The sequence below is a fragment of the Balaenoptera ricei genome, chromosome 8, assembly GCF_028023285.1.
Source record: "Balaenoptera ricei isolate mBalRic1 chromosome 8, mBalRic1.hap2, whole genome shotgun sequence".
NCBI lineage: Eukaryota > Metazoa > Chordata > Mammalia > Artiodactyla > Balaenopteridae > Balaenoptera > Balaenoptera ricei.
This window is the reverse complement of record NC_082646.1, coordinates 18,140,094-18,161,213: the sequence shown is the minus strand read 5'-3', so window position 1 is coordinate 18,161,213 and position 21,120 is coordinate 18,140,094. Positions and strand designations below refer to the sequence as shown.

The window sequence follows — 21,120 nt, the reverse complement described above, 5'->3', positions numbered from 1 at the left end:
ACTTGTGAATTCAGTGTTTTCATTTTGTACAGTCAGTCCTCCATATCCATGAGTTTTGCATTTGCAGATTGAACCAACTGTGCCTCGAAAATATATTTTTTAAAAATTCCAGAGACTTCCCTGGTGGTGCAGTGGTTAAGAATTCGCCTGCCAATGCAGTGGACAAGGGTTCGATCCCTGGTCCGGGAAGATCCCACATGCTGCGGAGCAACTAAGCCCATGTGCCGCAACTACTGAGCCCATGTGCCACAGCTACCGAAGCCCACGTGCCTAGAGCCTGCGGTCCGCAACAAGAGAAGCCACCACAATGAGAAGCCTGCGCACCACAACGAAGAGTAGCCCCTGCTCTCTGCAACTAGAGAAAGCCCGCATGCAGCAACGAAGACCCAAGGCAGCCAAAAATAAATAAATAAAATAAATATATTTATTTAAAAAAATTCCAGAAAGTTCCAAAAAGCAAAACTTGAATTTGCCATGCATCAACAACTATTTACGTAGCATTTCACTGTATTGGGTATTATGAGTAATCTAGAGATGATTTAAAGTATACTGGAGGATGTGTGTAGGTTATATGCAAATACTTCTCCATTTTATGCATAAGGGTCTTGAGCATCTATAGATTTTGGTATCTGAGGGGGTTCTGGAGCCAATCCCCCATGGATACTGAGGGACAACTGTATACCATTTTAAAACCTGCCTTTCTCAAGTATCTATTTGAAGTTCATAAAAATCTGCAGAGCAAGTTCACTCAGTCTAACCTTTGCTGAACCACTAAAGTAGAGTCCCTCTGTATCTGTGCACAATCCCTTTTTTCTCAAGGTACCTAGAAATGTTTATTCAATAGCAACTTGCTTTTTTGATTGCAAAAAGGGGGAACTTTAATTTTAAAAGTTTATTGTTTCTCTTTCAAATGATGCCATCCTGTGTACACCTGTATAGTCTGAGTACTACACAATTCCAGGTGCACCCCCTGCAAGAAGTAAATATCAATGGCTCCTCCCTACCCCCCACCCAACCTGGATTGAAGAGAGTGGTAGTCTTGACCCTATGCACAAAGATTATATATTTTTGATGTGACTGGATAACTGACTGGATAATTAATTTAATATACTTTGTTCTGGGGAGGAAAATGGAGCTGTTATTTGCTTTCATGCCATAACTCCCCAACTCTATTATTTTACTGAAATTGGTATTATACTTAATATTACAGAAATACAAATGTTATTTTTTTTATACATCTTTATTGAAGTATAATTGCTTCACAATGGTGTGTTAGTTTCTGCTTTATAACAAAGTGAATCAGCTACACATATACACACGTTCCCATATCTCCTCCCTCCTGCATCTCCCTCCCTCCCACCCTCCCCATCCCACCCCCCGAGGCGGTCACAAAGCACTGAGCTGATCTCCCTGTGCTATGCGGCTGCTTCCCACTAGCTATCTATTTTACATTTGGTAGTGTATATATGTCCATGACACTCTCTCACCCTGTCACATCTCACCCCTCCCCCTCCCCATATCCTCAAGTCCATTCTTTAGTAGGTCTGTGTCTTTATTCCCATCTTGCCACTAGGTTCTTCATGACCTTTTTTTTTCTTTTTCCTTAGATTCCATATATATATGTTAGCATACTGTATTTGTTTTTCTCTTTCTGACTTACTTCACTCTGTATGACAGACTCTAACTCCATCCACCTCATTACAAATACCTCCATTTCATTTCTTTTTATGGCTGAGTAATATTCCATTGTATATATGTGCCACATCTTCTTTATCCATTCATCCGATGATGGACACTTAGGTTGCTTCCATGTCCTGGCTATTGTAAATAGAGCTGCAATGAACATTTTGGTACATGACTCTTTTTGAATTATGGTTTGCTCAGGGTATATGCCCAGTAGTGGGATTGCTGGGTCGTATGGTAGTTCTATTTATAGTTTTTTAAGGAACCTCCATACTGTTCTCCATAGTGGCTGTATCAATTTACATTCCCACCAACAGTGCAAGAGTGTTCCCTTTTCTCCACACCCTCTCCAGCATTTATTGTTTCTAGATTTTTTGATGATGGCCATTCTGACCAGTGTGAGATGATACCTCATTGTAGTTTTGATTTGCATTTCTCTAATGATTAATGATGTTGAGCATTCTTTCATGTGTCTGTTGGCCATCTGTATATCTTCTTTGGAGAAGTGTCTATTTAGGTCTTCTGCCCATTTTTGGATTGGGTTGTTTGTTTTTTTGTTATTGAGCTGCATGAGCTGCTTGTAAATCTTGGAGATTAATCCTTTGTCAGTTGCTTCATTTGCAAATATTTTCTCCCATTCTGAGGGTTGTCTTTTGGTCTTGTTTATGGTTTCCTTTGCTGTGCAAAAGCTTTTAAGTTTCATTAGGTCCCATTTGTTTATTTGTGTTTTTATTTCCATTTCTCTAGGAGCTGGGTCAAAAAGGATCTTGCTGTGATTTATGTCATAGAGTGTTCTGCCTATGTTTTCCTCTAAGAGTTTGATAGTGTCTGGCCTTACACTTAGGTCTTTAACCCATTTTGAGTTTATTTTTGTGTATGGTGTCAGGGAGTGTTCTAATTTCATACTTTTACATGTACCTGTCCAATTTTCCCAGCACCACTTATTGAAGAGGCTGTCTTTTCTCCACTGTATATGCTTGCCTCCTTTATCAAAGATAAGGTGACCATATGTGCATGGGTTTATCTCTGGGCTTTCTATCCTGTTCCATTGATCTATACTTCTGTTTTTGTGCCAGTACCAAACTGTCTTGATTACTGTAGCTTTGTAATATAGTCTGAAGTCAGGGAGCCTGATTCCTCCAGCTCCAATACAAATGTTATTTAAATGACTCCTTAGCTTTGAACCAAAATCAGTAAGGAAGTGTTTTACACATTTTATTTCACATGTTTTCATCTTGGATTTTCCATGCCTCTTATTCTCTTTGAAGGATGCAATTGGAAAGGAATGGTTTCATCAGTAGTTTGTACCAGCCTTCTTACTTATACATTCCCTGAAACATCTTCAAAAATGGTTTCCTGGGACTTCCCTGGCGGTCCAATGGTTAAGCCTCCACGATTCCACTACTGGGGGCACGGGTTCTATCCCCAGTCAGGGCAATAAAATCCTGCATGCTGCATGGCGTGGCCAAAAAATAATGATTTTCTTTTTCTTTATTAATACATTTTTTAAATGGTAGTTCTTTTGAGATATAACACAACCACAAAACTCATCCATTTCAAGTATATAATTCAGTGGTTGCAGTATATTCACAGAGCTGTGCAACCATCACCACTATCTAATTTCAGAGCATTTCATCACTTCCAAAGATTTCATACCATTAGCAGCCGCATCCTGCACCCCGCCCCCACCGGCCCTAGGCAAACACTAATCTACTTTTTTTTTTAAGTTTTCTTTTGATGTGGACCATTTTTTAAAAAGTCTTCATTGAATTTGTCACAATATTGCTTCTGTTCTATGTTTTGGGGTTTTTTTTTTTTTGGCTGCAAGGCATGTGGGATCTTAGCTCCCCAACCAGGGATCAGACCTTCACTCCCTGCATTGGAAGGTGAAGTCTTAACCACTGGACTGCCAGGGAAGTCCCACTAATCTACTTTTTATCTCTATAGATTTGCCTATTCCAGACATTTCATATAAATGGTATCATACAATAAATGGCCTCTTGTGATTGAATTCTTTCATTTAGCATAATGTCTTCAAGTTTCATCCATGTTGTAGCATGTATGAACTTGCTACTTTTTAGTGCTGAAAAATATTCTATTGAATGGATATGTACCACATTTTGTTTATCCATTCATCAGTTGATGGACATTGGGTTATTTCTACTTTTTGGCTGCTATGAACAGTCCTGTACAAGTTTGCTTTTTTTCCTGTACACACTGTGTGTGTGTGTGTGTGTACTTCTGTTTTCAAGAGTCTTGGTTATTCACTTAGGAGTGCAGTTGCTAGGTCTTATGGTAACTGTATGTTTAACATTCTGAGGAACTACCATACTGTTTTGCAAAGTGGCTGCACCATTTTATAATCCCACTGGCGATGTAGGGAGGCTTTAATTTTTCTACATTTTCCCAATACTTATTTTCTGTCTTTTTAATTTTATCTGTCCTAGTGGGGTGAAGTGGTATCTCATTGTGGTTTTGATTTGCATTTCCCTAATAACTAATGATGTCGAGCATCTTTTCAAGTGTTAATTGGCCACATTTATATATCTCCTTTGGAGAAATATCTACTCAAGTCCTTTGCTTATTTTAAAATTATTAATTTTGCTTGTGGTAAACTACACATAATATAAAATTTCCATCTTAACCTTTTTTAAGTGTACAGTTCAATGGCATTAAGTACATGCTCATTTTGTACAAACATCACCACTGTCCATCTCCAGAACTCTTCATCTTCCAAAACTGAAACCCTGCACCCATTAAACACCAGCTCCCCATTTCCCATTCCCCAGCCCCTGGTAACCATCATTCTACTTTCTGTCTCTATGAATTTGACTAGTCTAGGTACTTAGACTGTATATAGTGGAATCATAAAGTATTTGTCCTTTTGTGACTGGCTTATTTGTGACTTTCCATAGTGTCTTCAAGGTTCATCCATGTTGTAGCATGTGTCAGAATTTCCTTCCTTTTAAAGGCTGAATAATATTACATTGCATATATATACCACATTTTGTTCATCCATTCATCCACTGAGGGACACTTGGGTTGCTTCCACCCCTTGGCTATTGTGAATAATGAACATGGATGTACAAATATCTGTCCAAGTCCCTGCTTTCAATTCTTTTGGGTAAATGCCAAGGAGAGGAATTGTTGGACAATGTAGTAATTCTATTTTTAAGTTTTTAGGAACTGCCATACTGTTTTCCACAGCAGCTGCACCATTTTACATTCCCAACAATAGTGCACAAGAATTCCAATTATCCTCACCAACACTTATTTTCTGCTTTTTAAAAAACTAGTAGCCATCCTAATGAGAGTGAAATGGTATTTCTTTGTGGTTTTGGTTTATATTTCCCTAATGATTAGAGATTATATCAGCCAGCTCCGACTGCCATAACAAATACCATAGACTGGGTGGCTTAAAGAACAGAAATTTATTTCTCACAGTTCTGGAGGCTGGGCAGTTCAAGATCAAAGTTCCAGCCAATTTGTTTCCTAGTAAGAGCTCTCCTCCTGGCTTGCAGATGGCTGCCTTCTCACTGTGTCCTCACAGGGAGGAGAAAGAGAGATCATTCTCTCTTCCTCTCTTTCTAAGGTCACCAATCCTATTGGATGAGAGCCCCACCCTTTTGACCTCATTTAACCTTAATTATCTCCTAAAAGTCCTATCTCCAAATACAGTCACATATGAATTTTGCAAGAACACAGTTTGGTCCATAGCTGTGATGTTGAGCATATTTTCATGTATTTATTGGCCATTTGTATATCTACTTTGGACAAATGTGTATTCAAGTCTTTTGTCCACTCTTAAATAAGGATATTGGTTTTGTTTTGAGTTGTAGAAGTTCTTTAATATTCAGGATAATAACCCTTTATTAGGTATAGGATCCACAAATGTTTTCTTCCATTCCATGAGTTGCCTTCTCACTCTGTTGACTGTGTCCTTTGATACTCATTTTTAAATTGGGTTATTTATCTTTTTATTGTTGAGTTGTAAGAGTTCTTTATATATTCTGGATACAAGCCCCTTACTAGGTATATGATTTGCAAATATTTTCTCCCATACTGTGGGTTGTCATTTGACTTCCTGATGATGTCCTTTCAAACACAAAAGTTTTAAATTTTGATGAAGTCCCATTTACTTTTTCTTTTGCTTCTTGTGCTTGTGGTGTCATATCTAAGAAATTATTGCCTAATTCAAAGTCATGAAGTTTACTCCTATGTTTTGTTCTAAGAGTTTTATAGTTTTAGCTCTTACATTTTGGTTTATGATCCATTCTGAGTTAATGCTTGTATATGGTATGAGATATTCCTTTTCTTTTAATCCCTAAGAACATAATCATTTTAGCATGTTTTTACTAGATTCAATATGAAAAAAAATTAGTAAAGTGGGTTTTTTTGTTTGTTTGGGGAGATCTTTTTTTTTTAAATCACTGATTCATTGCACACATGCGAAGCCATATCTATTTATATCACCAAAAATATACCTCACTTGGATTAAGCTCATTCAGTCTGTTTTATGAGCAGAGAAACCCAAGCATAAGGTAACAGCAGGAATGGCTGCCAATGGCAGTTGAGATAACACTCATTGAAAGATTATGAATAACATTTTGATTACAAATAAAAGCATGGTCTCATCTTTTTAGTCCAAAATTAGCTACGACTACATATCATCTTTTAGTCTGATTAATGGCAGAGTAACAATTAGAGTAGGAAAGAGATTAGCAAATTATTTAAGATGTCAAGTGCAGTTAGTGTGTCATTTTATCATAGATAATATAGTAAAGCTCATAGCGACAGGTGTATGTAATAAATAAGAACTGAGAATACTCAGATCTTGAAGAGTCAAGGTAATGTTTCTAAAATCAGCATTATTTCGTTGGATTTGATTTTCTTCCTCTGAATTGTCATACTGTTGAATTGGGCTTTGATTTACTGACACTCTAAGATTTGGTTTGGATGTTCTTTTTGCTTTGCAGGATGCACAGAATCAAAAATTAAAGACAAGTGTATGGTATCGTGAGGTAAATGATTCTGTTTTCTTCCGTGCATGCTGGACTCCTGAACTCGATCTGTTGCAAGATGTAATTATTAGAAGAAATAGATACTATCTTGTGTTTCTAGTTCTTTATGTCTGCAGCAGACCTGATTTATTAGAATCTGAGTAAGATACATGGCCGTGGTTTCTGGTTGGGGCAACCCTCTTTAGGAGTTGAATGGAAAGTCCTCTCCCCTGACAGATCGAACCAACAGGCTGATCAATTGAGTTATTCATCCGAATCCCTCTTCAGTTCTTTGATGAGATTGACATTGCCCCTTTGTGATGTTTCCTTTTTGGCTACAGGTTTGGGATGATGAGTTTTTATCCTGGAACTCCAGCATGTTTGATGAGATTAGAGAGATCTCCCTACCTCTAAGTGCCGTCTGGGCTCCTGATATCATCATAAATGAGTTGTAAGTGTGCTGGGGTGTGTTTCTGTGGGGTTTAGGCTGCTTAGAATATTCAGGCTGGTTGCTGCTTCCTTTAAGTCATGGTTACTATTTTTTGTTTCTCAACTTGAAGAAGAGCATACTGTTGGGAGTATTCAGGTTAGAAGTACCATGAGTTGACATCATTTAAGATACAGATTTGATTGCTAATGCTTGATGTTACTCATGGATTATGTCTCTGTGTGTGTGTGTGTCTGTGTGTGTGTGTGTGTGTGTGTCTGTGTGTCTGTGTGTGTGTTTTATAAATTTACTTATTTATTTATATTTTTTATTTTTGGCTGCATTGGGTCTTTGTTGTTGCACGTGGACTTTCTCTAGTTGAGGCGAGCGGGGGCTACTCTTCGTTGTGGTGTGTGAGCTTCTCTCATTGCAGTGGCTTCTCTTGTTGCAGAGCACGGGCTCTAGGCGTGCGGGCTTCCGTAGTTGTGGCACACAGGCTCAGTAGTTGTGGCTCACAGGCTTAGTTGCTCCGCGGCATGTGGGATCTTCCCGGACCAGGGCTCAAACTCGTGTGCCCTGCATTGGCAGGCGGATTCTTAACCGCTGCGCCACCAGGGAAGTCCTATGTCTGTGTTTTAACATTAGCAAGTGAGTTGACTTACAAGGGTGTCATTGCTGAACCCACCTTTGCCAGGGTGGCTATCTCATGTAAAGTGTGATTCTGTCTTTGCACTTCTAGGCTAGTCTTGGGTGTTACGGTCACTATCATCTTATAATCAGTTCTGTTTATGTATTGGAATGACTAAAACGCTTTCTGTAACAAAGATCTTTTGTGTTTCATATAGTGTGGACATTGAAAGATCACCTGATCTTCCCTATGTTTACGTGAACTCATCTGGGACCATTAAGCACTCTAAGCCCATCCAACTTGTCTCTGCATGCAGTTTAGACACATACGCTTTTCCATTCGATATCCAGAATTGCAGCCTAACCTTCAATAGCATTCTGCACACAGGTAAGCCATGAGAGGTGGAGCCTGCTAGTGTTGCCAAGCACACTTGTGCTGGGTTGGCACACATAGGTGAAATTATTATATTATGCTGTCCCTCAGGTCTATTTTATTCTTGCACATAATTGACTTTTTATAAATCTAAATCTCTTCTTGCAGTTATTTGGCTCCTGCTGTAATTCAGACTAAGTACAGTATTGTACCCAGAGATATTGCCCTTTGCTGCTGTTGGTTTGAAAATACAATATTAGGCTTCTACTGCCATTGAGAACGTTATAGAAGTCTCATGCTATAGACAATGGAGTACAAACCCTCAGTTCATAGCTGCTTTTTTTCATGACCAGAAAGTTTTTATCTCCCATCCCTACCCCTAATTCAAAATGGTATATTGAACCCCATCTCCATAAGACTGTCCATGTGGGGACAGGAGTAAAAAGGAAGGATTTGAATTGCGAGTTGGAAAAGTGGGTTAATATTGGTGCCTCTCTCCATGGGAAGTCAACTGTTTCTGTTGTTTTCAGTGGAAGATGTAGACCTGGCCTTCCTGAGAAGCAGAGAAGACATTACACATGACCAAAAAGCATTTTTGAATGACAGTGAGTGGGAACTTCTTTCTGTGTCCTCAACATACAACATCCTGCAGAGCAGCGCTGGAAACTTTGCACAGATTCAGTTTAATGTAGGTCCTCCCCGTTCCTGTCCCTGTTGCCCACTTCTCTGCAGTCTTTCACCTTCTCTATTGGGCTGAGGAGTCTCTCTCCTGCATCTTCTCATTCGTTATCACCTAAGTACAGGTGATTCCAATGGTTCCAACATCCACTTGCATTTTGGCATTTCAGAGACCAGAGATTCAGCCACAGATCCTGGACTCCTGCTATAGCTATTCCATATGTGAATATAAAGAGAATGGTTTTCAGACAGAGACCTGAACCAGCCACTACAGCAGGAATCTTCAAGCCTTTCAATACATATAACAGCCTCACTTTTAATTGCTACTGAGAGAGAGAGAGAAAAAAAAAAAAAACCCACAAACAACAGCAACAAAAAATTGGGAGAAGAGTGTCTCTTCAACATTAATGTCCTGTTTGCAATTGACTAAATTATTAATTAATCCCAGATGCAAATGCATAAAATTATCATATTATTAACTTGAGTATCTTGAGGGATTAGCTAACAAATCACCTGCAGGATCCACAGAGACCACTGGTGGTTTCCGGATCAGAGAGAACAACTACTCTAGAACGACGTGATAAGAACCCAGACTTCTCAGATGTGCCACCGGGAATGCCCTTGGCTGCACTGTTCCTGGGGAAATTTGTCCAGCAGACACCTTGGGGGCAGTTGGGAGCAGGACAGTGAAGCCTGATACCTTGCAGTCCAGGGGCACCGTTCTTCCTTCCCTCCTGGCAAACCATCCTGACATGTGGTCTGCAGCAAGTTTCTGCAGCCAGCAGACTTGTCATTAGTATTCAGCCCTGCTTTTCTGCACAAAGTCAGCTGGTGGTGGGAGCTGGGGGCAGTGGGAGGGTCTTTCATGCCAGGTAATCTGATTGAAAAGTAGAGACTAGACAGGTCAGGATTGCACAGATGAATTCACACAGATGAAGTCTCCTGGAAACAAACCTTTTGAATAAGAAGGAAAAGTCAGACTAGACTAAGGTGCTACTGTTACGATGGATAATCATATGCTAAGTGGAGTGGTGGTGATGAAATAAGCGATTATTGAGGGCACAGAAGTCCTCCATTGGTTAAAAGGTGTGGTGTGCAGCTTTCTAGCAAAGCTCTTGTTAAATCAAGGCCTCTTAGACACAGCTGTGATTTGAACCTGACTAATCTATAACGCCGGGTACCAGCTAATCCCAATTCATACCTTCCTTGCGGTAGGGCTTGGGTTCTTGCCTATTCTGCTTGGTTTTTATCAAAGCTTGCATTGTGGCTTGTTTGTCCACTTTTTTACCAAGAGAAAGGGAGGGGAAAAAGAAAGCTTTTTTAATTTCAATGAGTTTCTTGGCTAAGAGTAAACACCTCATTAATTTTAAAGATATCAGCCCACAAACATTATTGATGCAGCCCGAATAATGGAGAGCATTAAAGGGAAATGTGAGGGAGTAGCACGTGCAAGGTGGAACACAGTCACCTATCAAGCACTCCGGAGAACGCTGCACACACCATTACCTACACTGCACGGGGGAGACAAACAAAGATGGGAGACGGGGCAGGTAAACAGGAGTGTGTGCTCCCGTGCGCACAAATGAACTCTCTCCATAGAGCAGGCATTATTTGTAGTTACATGTCACCCTTTACCCTAAATATTAATTGTCTTCTCAACAGTGGCAAGAGGTTTTCTTTTTTTACTTTATTTATTTATTTGTTTGTTTATTTTTGGCTGTGTTGGGTCTTCGTTGCTGCGTGCAGGCTTTTCTCTAGTTGCGGCGAGCGGCGACTACTCTTCGTTGCTACACGTGGGCTTCTGATTGCGGTGGCTTCTCTTGTTGCGGAGCACGGGCTCTAGGCGTGCGTGCTTCAGTAGTTGTGGCACGTGGGCTCAGTAGTTGTGGCTTGTGTGCGGGCTTAGTTGCTCGGCAGCATGTGGGATCTTCCCGGACCAGGGCTCAAACCCGTGTCCCCTGCATTGGCAGGCAGATTCTTAACCGCTGAGCCACCAGGGAAGTCCTGGCAAGAGGTTTTCTATGTCCTAGCTCCATGTTAAATATGATGAACAGAGGCGTAAAAGATTGTTAAAGAGAGGAGACGATCTCCTCCCTGGATCTCAGGGACCAAGGTTCCATTCCTTTGTTGTCTTCACTGCCACACTTCTTCTCCATTCACTGTTTACATTGAGGGGGGCTGGAGGGGACATCGATTCGATTTCATGCTCTTGGAACTTCTGCCTGGGGACCTTTGCCCTGGGGGTTAAGGTTGGTTATCTAGCAGGCTGCCTTCCACCCTGGCCCTCGGGAACAGAGTAGGGAAAGAATCCTGAGAAGAGCCACAAATCGTGTTTGGTAAGGTGGGGAGCCAGACTCAGGAGCATTCCTGCAACTTTCAAGACAAAGTAGATTGAGTGACTCTCCAGTTCAGTTCTTTTTCCCCCTCGACCTCTTTCAGCCTCCCTGACTCCGCATTCCCACTATGTGCACCGTGTCGGCTCATGTTCTCCTACTCCGTGCCAGACATCCTACTGTGAATTTAGCAATCAAGTCACCCTGGGGTCCTTCAACGACCTTTAGCCAATAATGCGAAATTCAGAGCCCGGTTCCATGCCAACATTGGGCCTGCCAGGGTCCTGACAGCAAAGGGCCAGCTCCCTCTCAATCTAATCACCTCCTGTGTCCAAGTCCAGGCTACCCAGCAGAGGGTAGGGAACGAGTGGGGCAGGCAGGAGGAACAAAGATCTATTCTAAATACGTCATCAGCCTGGGCCTGATGTACATGCTGCCGTTGATACTGAACCAAATGCTCCGGGTGCCCCGTTAGTCCCGGCTAACGTGCAATCCTGTCTGCAGCTCCAGGACATGTACTGTTGATCAGAGGGCACCGCTGACACTTTGGAGTCAGGCTGCATTCCACAGGGGGCCCAGAGCACAGGCACTTCTGCCTACGAGGATGTCTGTATGCAGCCTGGCACCCGATCCAGCAGCCATGGGAGGGGAGGTTTCCTCCAATACATTGTCAGAGGTGCTGGTTCCCAGAAACAGCAGGGTGAACATTTGATTTCTATATGGTAGTGTTTTGTTTCTTTTTTGTTTTTTAAAGAATGAGGGTAGAAGTGAGAGGCGGTAGAAATAAAATTTGAGAACTCATGTTGGATAGAAAAGGGTGGACCGTTGTGGGAACTAAAGTGAGCCCGACCACAGATGTCCTCTCACTGCCTAAATGCTCATGCGGCCAGAATTGGGAGGCCCACAGGGGACTCCTAGAAAAATGCAGAGGGGCATCTGGGAAAGAAAGTCGCCTTGTTTACCCTCATTTTCAGGTGTAATTTTCCTTTCTAGAGTAGGGTAGATTAATTTTGTTGAGATATCCATTGAATGCAGCTCATAAACTTGATAGAAGATCCTTCTAAGCTCTATTAGGTCACTCCAGAGAGAGAGAGAAAGAGAGGAGAGAGAGACACACACACACACAGATATATATATATATATATATATACATACATACACATAGAGAGAGAGAGAGAGAGAATTTAGACCCCTAGAAGCCCTTCCAGGGTCACTCAAGTAACCCTGGAATCACGGACTTTCTGCTAATCCAACCCCACCCATGGTCTAGATCCAAGAAACTCTCACTCTTGTGCAAGGATCTTACTTAAATGGCTGCAACTTTCCCATTCTTTCTGAATTGGGAATGTTGGGAGGGGCTTGCGAGAGGAGGAAAATGGGCTTCTGTATGAAGCGTGAGTCTGGGCGTCAAAATTCCAACTATGTCATAAAGATGGTCATGCAAAATTGAGTACTGGTGAGGTCTACCATCAAGGAGGCAATTAGAGGCTAACCTTGGGGCCTATTCCATCTCCAAGGAGCTCTCCACATACACATTCTGAATTAGATTGATCTCTTTCATTAACATCAGTAGGCTCCAAATACCTTTGTGTACTTATTATTACCTGGCTTTAATGGATAATGAAATTGTGGCATAATATTGCTAACACCTGAAGGGTGTCTAATGGAGAACACGGACTGAAACCAAAGTGCTTTTTCTTCCCCTTCTGTGGAATTTAAAGGCACCAGCTCCTTTAGTCCATTAGAAATGATGGGCTCTAGGTAGGGGCAGTTCTGCAGAGAGTGGTATCTCACTGAGCTGGTGACATACCGTCCCCTGGCATGCAGGGGTCACTGCCTGACATGACCTGCATAGAAGTAGCCCTCCGAACACTGACCTTAAGATGAGAGCCCCCCTTTGGGCTCACTCCACTCTCCCACCCCACTGGAGCTAAAAGAAGCGTTATTAACAGATTCTAATACAGCTCAGTGAACACCTTTTGTGTTCTTATCACGCACCAAGCTCAATGCTGAGCACTGAGGACACAAGCATGAATAAAACAAGACTCTTGGTTCCTATCACGGGCCTCAAAATCTGCCCAGGGAGACATGATAACAGTAACCACAAAACCAAGCACTGACTCCAAATCAGGCACTGTTTTAAGAGGTCGTACTGGAATCCTCACATCTCTATGAGATGGGGACTCTAAGGATCCACGTTTTTACAAGTGTTTGAATTGGGGTGCAGAGAAGTTAAGTATCTTAACCAAGGTTATAGGGTGACTGGTGGAGCCTGGACTTGACTCCAGAAACTATGTGCCTAATCCTATATGATGGTGGCACACAACTAAAGATAAGCAGTAATATTCCAGTCCAGTCTGTGGCATCCTTCCACTGTGTGTTACTGGCCAAGTCGCCTGTATTAGTTTCTTAGGGCTGCTGTAACAAAGTACCACTTTAAAACAATAGAAATTTCTTCTCTCACAGTTCTGGAGGTCAGAAATCTGACATCAAGGTGTTGGCAGGGTTGGTTCCTTCTGAGCACTCTGAGGGAGAGACTGCTCCATGCCTCTCCGTTAGCTTTTGGTGGTTGCTAGCAATCTTTGGCTTTCCTCGGCTTGTAGACATATCACTCCAATGCCTGCCTCCATCTTTACATGGCATTATCCTTTGTATGTCTCTTTTCTTCTTCTTACAAGGACATCAGTCATATTGGGTTAAGGGCCCACCCTATTCCATATGACCTCACCTTAACTTATTTCATCTGCAATGATCCCATTTCCAAATAAGGTCATATCCTGAGCTTCCGGAAGGACACGAATTTTGGGGGGCATTATTCAATCCAGTACCATCTGCCACCCTCTGACTCCCCCAAATTCATGTCTGTCCCATGTGCAAAATATAGACGCCCTATCCCAACATCCCCAAATGTCTTAACCCATTCCAGTACTGATTCTAAGACCAGAATATCACCTAAGCATAAACTCAGTCCCAAATCTTGTCATCAAATCAAGTATAGACCGTGGGTATGGTCCATTTTGGGGCAAACTTCGATCTGCAGACTTGTGAAATATCTAGCCATCAGAATCTGGTTCCTGATCCCATAAGACGTGGGTTGGGGGTTTGAGGGGCAAGAGTAGAGACCTGTCCTGTCACCAGTTCTAACTCTATTATTTAGGATAGTGCCTGATACTCTGTTCATGCTCAATTCATGTTTCTTGAGTGGGGGAACAAAGGGCTTTGAGAATCAAAGGAGATCATGAAAACAAAACATTTCCGAAAACTGTGGGATAAAATTAGAGTTTCTTTAGGCTGCACTGGGCTTGTAGAGAAAATTAGTCTAGTCCATAGGTAACATTGCCCCCAGATCAACTTAAAGAAAAAGGTGGGTCCTTTGTGCTTGAAGAAAACCAAAACTGTAGGAAATATTTGATCTGTCTTAGGAATTGGAACATCCTTGCTAAAAGGCAGAAAAATGGCTAAGGTTGTTCTGGAGGGTCTGTCTAGTTTTACGATTTTACAAGCCAAACATAGACATAGAGCTTTCTGCTTTATGTCACAGCCCAAGCTAATTGTCCACACTTGTACCTACCTGTTTACTTTCAGCTATTGTTGATAGCCAGTGAGGAGTATCCTCACAACAGGACAGGCTACATACTTTGTGGGGCCTCGTGCAAAGTGAAAATGCAGGGCCCCTTGCTTAAAAATTATTAAGAATTTCAAAATAGCACAAACCCAAGCATGGGCGCATCTCAGTGCAGGGCTCATTGTGACTGCATGAAGCTGGCCTGCCTCCCAGCCTCTTAGCTCTTGCCAGGCCTCTCCCCTGGCACCTTGGGGAACATGAGGTTTGGTGAAACTGCACTTTCCTAGGAACCAGGGACCCTAAGGAGCCACACTGCCCGTCTTTGGTTCTGTCCCAGATTTCCATTCACTCTCTGCATCAGCCTCTGGGTGGAGAAGAGTCATCTCAGCGTGTGCTATTTACATGGGAACTTTATTTAAAGAGTACAGCAGCAAATCTCAATTGTACCCAAGATGCTTGGCAAGGCAAAAGTAAACTGCTTTTTTAAAAAGGGAAAAATCAAGGCATGGAGAGGTTTGATACCACCCAGAATCACTTAAACCAGCACATCAAATTGAGGGGCTTGGGAACTCTGCTGTTCCTTTGACTCTAAGTCTGGGCTCTTTCTGCTTAACCAACATGCCTACTGGTACTTTTCTTTAGGGTGGTATTCTTATTCCTTTCATCTCCTTTATGTAATATCCACCATGAAGTCTCTGGGGGTCTTCCCACTTCTACCCTCCAGAGACAGCAGGCTTGGTCGCCCCCATCTCCCCATATGGCCAGATCACCAACAGCCCAGGTGGGGTTCACAACACAAGAGCCGCTGTGGACTCTGGCCCCTTGACTCCCTTCCCCCTGCACCTCCTAACCACGGCTATGTCTGTCACAGCACAACGAAGGGAGTAGAAAGGTGCAGGTTGATGACAGGTCATGGTTTTCCTTGTTGACTGCACTTGGGTAAAAATGTATTTTAACCAAATGATTGCAAAGCAGTGAGTGTCACTCTGGTTTAGATATTTGCAGCCAGTTATGTCTCATGTGAAAGACAATAGCCAGACTACAATCCGCCGAATGGCTCTGGTCTGCAGAACTCCACTGAGTCAGGACGTGCTTCCAGACCCAAAGACTGGGGAGGCCCTGCTCTCACCAGCAAGGTGACATCTGGTCTCACCCAGCCAGGCTCTTCGCCCACCACCTTCTGCTCTGTCCCTGCTCTCTGCCCTGGCTCCCGTCTATGTGATCCGCGTCCAGAGAGGGAGGCAGAGGTGAGAGAGAAGACCCTGAACTCAGCTCAGAGTAGGCTGTATGGGAAAGAGCACAGGGCTTGGAACCAGAAGATGTGGGAGCACACCCCAGCTCTGCCACTTACTCAGCTGACCTAGGGGCTGAGCTTTATTTTTAAAAATCTATAAAGTGGGGATGCTCTATTACCTGCCAACAAACTGACAGTGAGGAGTAAATAAATCACATCCCACGTGAAAAAGTATCTAGCACACTATCTGACACGTAGAAATCGGTCAGCTGTTTGGTGAATCAGAGAAATGGGAGATTTCAGACATCATGTTTTTCCAAATCTAATAGCAACATGGCCCAGAACATTCATTTGTTCAGTAAACATGTATCGAATACCCACTGTAAGATAGGTATTATTTCTGGCCCCATGAAGGATTTAAAAATGCCATTTTCACCCTCAAATGGTCATTGCAAAGCAGTAAGTGTCTGATGGGGAAACAGCCCTGTCATATCATAGTTTCTCTCCAGGAAGGATGAGAATAGATTTTGTGTTAATTACAGACATCTCCTATTCCCATCCCAGAGAAGCTATGTATAACAAAATGGCAACAGCCATCATTGTAATTTTATGAGTCTTAAATTCCCAGCTAAAAAACTGCTCAGCAGCTCTCTGCCCAGCGGTGCTGCAGGTCCTGCTGGGTATCTGCAGTTGCCCCCACCTCACATCTACTTTTGCTGCTGGAGGCTGGTCTGTGGCCTGTAGAGTTGGGACTCCTGGTCATGTTTGTCCAGTAGCGGGCAGGGGAGACAGTGGCAGGAGATTGGAAGGAGGGGGAGAGTGAGTGGGGCATTTATCTCTCCATTTCTCCCCACCCCATGGCGTCTCCGCCAGCTGGCTGTGCTCCTAAGAGGAAGCCACAAGTCCAACCAGCTTTCTGTCCCCTCAAGTTCCAACCACATTCCCGGTCTTTGGTCCCTTCAGGCCTAAGGGTAGGAACAGCTGACGCAGTCCCCCGAATCCCAGGAGTATTGTCCTCCTCCTTGTGGTTTCTCTATGTCCTGCCCACACCTTGTCAAGCCCTCCTCAACTTTCCCAGTTTAACTGTGCTATTTGTTCCTAACCAGACTCTGACAGATACACAGGTGCTAAAGTGTTTGCATTCCAGGTAAGAAGAGAGACTAAACCAAAACCAATACAATATGTTGCAAACTAAATGGTTTAAAAAGAAAGATTATGGTGTAAGACCTGGTTTTAAAACAGTTTCTCACTCACTAGCTATGTGAATTTGGACAAGCAATTTAATCTCTAGGAACCTCAGTTTCCCGGTTTGTAAAATGGAAATAATAATACCCAGCCCGGTGAGAGAGTGGTAGTGTATATATGGACATATATACACTATCAAATGTAAAATAGATAGCTAGTGAGAAGCAGTCACATAGCACAGGGAGATCAGCTTGGTGCTATGTGACCAGCTAGAAGGGTGGGATAGGGAGGGTAGGAGGGAGGGAGATGCAAGAGGGAAGAGATATGGGGATATATGTATATGTATACCTGATTCACTTCGTTATAAAGCAGAAACTAACACACCTTTGTAAAGCAATTATACTCCAATAAAATCGTTAAAAAAAAAAAAAATAATACCCAGCCCTCAGAGTTGTTGTGAGGATTAAATAAGACAAATCATATGAAACACTTATTCCAGTGCCTGGCATAGAGCAAGTGCTAAATAAATGGTAACTTCTTCTTATAATGATTAATAATATTAATATTAGTTCTATGTAAAAGCTTAAAGGATTTTTTTCTGTTTTCTAAACCACAAGATAATCTCCTATTCTAAACTACATAGACTTTTCACATTACACAGAAATGTTGGGATGGCAGAAAGCGTTCTTGGCTAGGGGTTTGGCCAAACATTTGTCCATTGGCTTAGACCCTCTTGTCAACAGATTCCTCGTCCCTGCCCAGGTGGTGATTCGTAGGCGCCCACTGGTCTATGTTGTGAACCTGCTGATTCCCAGCATCTTCCTAATGCTCGTGGACCTGGGGAGCTTCTATCTCCCGCCCACCTGCCATGCCAGGATTGTGTTCAAGAGCAGCGTGCTGGTGGGCTACACCGTCTTCAGGGTCAACATGTCTGATGAGGTGCCGAAGAGCACAGTGAGCACCCCTCTGATTGGTAAGCAGCTCCGGGGTCGCTAGGTACCTGTCTTGCATCACTTCTGTCCAAGATCTGATGTTGCCTTTCAGATGGGGAAGGAAGAGGCCCAGAGACCCCTGCTAACTCCACCTCCTCTGGCTCCTTCCCTCAGGGGTCTTCTTCACAGTCTGCATGGCCTTCTTGGTTCTCAGCTTATCCAAGTCCATCCTGTTGGTCAAATTCCTCCATGATGAGCAGTGCAGCCGGCGGCAGTGGACCCTCTTGTGCCTTCGAGGGGACACCGATGAGGAAGGGCCTAGAATGGATCCCTGGGCCCAGCTCGCTGGGGTAACAGGTTTGTGAGAAGCCTTGAGGTCCCTGCTTGGTTCTGCTTTATCACCCTCAGCCTTAGTTCCCATGGGTGTAACAGCAGGCCGTCTTGAGTCAGCTGTTTGAAAAAATGGAAACACCTGCTTCTTAACCTCTGCCCTGCATATTACATTACCTCCCTGGAGACTGAAGACCGTCTCCTGCTGGCTTGCCAGAAAGCCACGTGTCAGCCTAGAGATCTAGGCCTCAGTCCCCTTAGCTTTTTTTTTTTTTTTTTTTTTTTTATTTATTTATGGCTGTGTTGGGTCTTCGTTTCTGTGCGAGGGCTTTCTCTAGTTGCGGCAAGTGGGGGCCACTCTTCATCGTGGTGCGCGGGCCTCTCACTATCGCGGCCTCTCTTGTTGCGGAGCACAGGCTCCAGATGCGCAGGCTCAGCAATTGTGGCTCACGGGCCTAGTCTCTCCGCAGCATGTGGGATCTTCCCAGACCAGGGCTCGAACCCGTGTCCCCTGCATTGGCAGGCAGATTCTCAACCACTGTGCCACCAGGGAAGCCCCCCTTAGCTTGTTTTATTTTCCAGTTTGGAACCATTGACCCCAGAATAGCAGAGTGCGTGCATGTGCACGTGCGCGCACACACACATACAAATAGTTTGTATACATTTGGGATCTGATCGCTTAATGTGCAAAAGTATACAAATCATCCCAGTGTTCCCTTTGGCAACACATATACTAACACTGGAATGATACAGAGGTTAGCATGGCCCCTGCGCAAGGATGACATGCAAAGTCATGAAGCAGTCCATATTTTCACTGTATCCTTGAAAGTTGCCCAGAGAGTACATTCCAAAAGTTCTCATCACAAGAACAAAAATTTGTAACTGTGTGTGGTGATGAATATTACCTAGGCTTATTGTGGTGATCATTTCACAATATATACAAACATTGAATCATTATGTTGTACGCTTGAAACTAATATAATATGTCAATTATACCTCAATTTAAAAAAAAAGAGAACCATTCCAGCCCCTAAAGCTCTAAGTCAATGTGGGGTGGCTGCTAGCTCAGAAAAATCTCCCGGATGGATGTAGCCTCGACACCCTACTTACACAACACCCTACTTACACATCACCCTACTTACACAACACCCTACTTACACATCACCCTACTTGCTGTGTTCTCCAGGGGTTCCTTCAGTGCAGTCTTGCCTCCCCTCAGCAGGTAGGGAGAGGGTCCCCAATCCTAACTAACCCACTGCCCAGTTTTGCCCACCACCTTTCTTGAAGGTTGAGGCCATCGGCTTCAATGGGAAGGCCGGGGGAGCCTTGGTAGCCCCTGGCTCACCTAGAGTGTCTTCCTCTCATGTAGAGCCCCCCATCTGTCAAGAGCACCAGGCCCAGCCAGGGACCCTGAGGGAAGTCTGGTCCCAGCTTCAGTCTATCAGCAGCTACTTGCAGACCGAGGACCAGGCGGACCGACAGGAGGCTGGGTGGCTGGCCCTCCTGGAACGCTTTGACCGACTGCTCTTCCAAAGCTATCTCGTTGTGCTGGGGTTCTACACCATCACCCTGTGTTCCCTCTGGGTGCTGTGGAGTGGCTCATGAAGACCCAAGTTTGCTGGTCTCCATCAATGTGTTTGCATGGCACTTGGGGAAGGCTGAAAAGTTTTTATGGGGATATTGGAAGGGGACAAATGATGGGGTAAAAAGTTCTCCAGCCCCCGTTGCCTCTTTTCATTCAGCCCAGGGATGCACATCATCTAATTTGCTATTGAATGACCCAGGAGTAATGCATTCATGATGAAAATGCATAAACAGTACAAGGTATCCAGTGAAAAGTAATCCTGCCCTCTTACCCAGTTCACTCCCCAGAAGTAACCACCGTTAGCAACCTCTTTCAGAAAATTTCTAGCACATGCGAGCATACATGTGTGTTTAAACGGTTTTTTAAAAGGTATAAGAGCACTCCATCTCCCAGTCCTCTCTTGGTCACTTATTCAGTCAGTCATTCAACAAAACTTGTATTGAGTGTTGATTAAGTCCTAGGCCTTGTGTTAGGCACACCAGAGAGTACAAAATAAGTCAGTTTCAGATCATTCTTCACTTGACTTGATCCTTGAGGAACCTTGTTCCAACCAGAACACAAAGTTCCCACCTTATCTGTATCCTGGAGTTCTTGTTCCCTTCATCCCAGGTGAGTCTATCTTCCCCCGTGCCTTCTCAGCAGTGCATTCCTATTGGAGGGGATCCAGATCTAGCACATTTCATCAACACGCACCATGTGTAAGGCACTGGGGGATAGGCTTAATGCATGGCCCTTGGGTTCAAGGAGTTTATTATAATATGCTATCCTTGTATTAGTCTGCTCTGGATGCCATAAAAAAATACCACAAACTGGGTGGCTTAAACAGAGATTGATTTTCTCACAGTTCTGCAGGCTGGAAGTCCAAGATCAAAGTGTTGGTAGGGTTGGTTTCTTCTGAGGCCTCTCTCCCTGGCTTGTAGATGGCTGCCTTCTTCCTGTGGTTCTCTTCTGGACACATATGTGTCCAAATTTCCTCTTCTTCTAAGGACACTAGTCACACTGGACCAGGGCCCACCCTAATGAACTCATGTAATCCTAACTACTTCTTTAAAGGCCCCGTTTCTAAATACAGTCCCACTGTGATGTATTGGGGGTTAGAACTTCAACATATGAATTCTGGGGGGACACAGTTCAGCCCATAACACTCACATGATTGTGGAGGCTTGGC

At 43.4% G+C, this 21,120-nt stretch overlaps 1 protein-coding gene and 1 non-coding gene across 2 annotated transcripts in view; both read left to right on the top strand.

The window, feature by feature from the left end:
• Positions 1 to 20,605, top strand: part of HTR3B (5-hydroxytryptamine receptor 3B) — a 70,204-nt gene extending 49,599 nt beyond the window's left edge. Inside the window, exons 4-10 of the mRNA XM_059929313.1 lie at positions 6,660 to 6,704; positions 7,025 to 7,134; positions 7,956 to 8,125; positions 8,641 to 8,798; positions 17,868 to 18,078; positions 18,212 to 18,394; positions 19,737 to 20,605. Of these exons, the coding sequence (XP_059785296.1) occupies positions 6,660 to 6,704; positions 7,025 to 7,134; positions 7,956 to 8,125; positions 8,641 to 8,798; positions 17,868 to 18,078; positions 18,212 to 18,394; positions 19,737 to 19,972 (1,113 nt within the window). The 3' untranslated portion in view covers positions 19,973 to 20,605. The remainder of the gene's footprint in view (positions 1 to 6,659; positions 6,705 to 7,024; positions 7,135 to 7,955; positions 8,126 to 8,640; positions 8,799 to 17,867; positions 18,079 to 18,211; positions 18,395 to 19,736) is intronic.
• LOC132371197 (U6 spliceosomal RNA) lies at positions 19,077 to 19,180 on the top strand. Its single transcript, XR_009504817.1, has one exon. It is a non-coding gene; the product is annotated as a U6 spliceosomal RNA (small nuclear RNA).
• Positions 20,606 to 21,120: the final 515 nt, after the last annotated feature.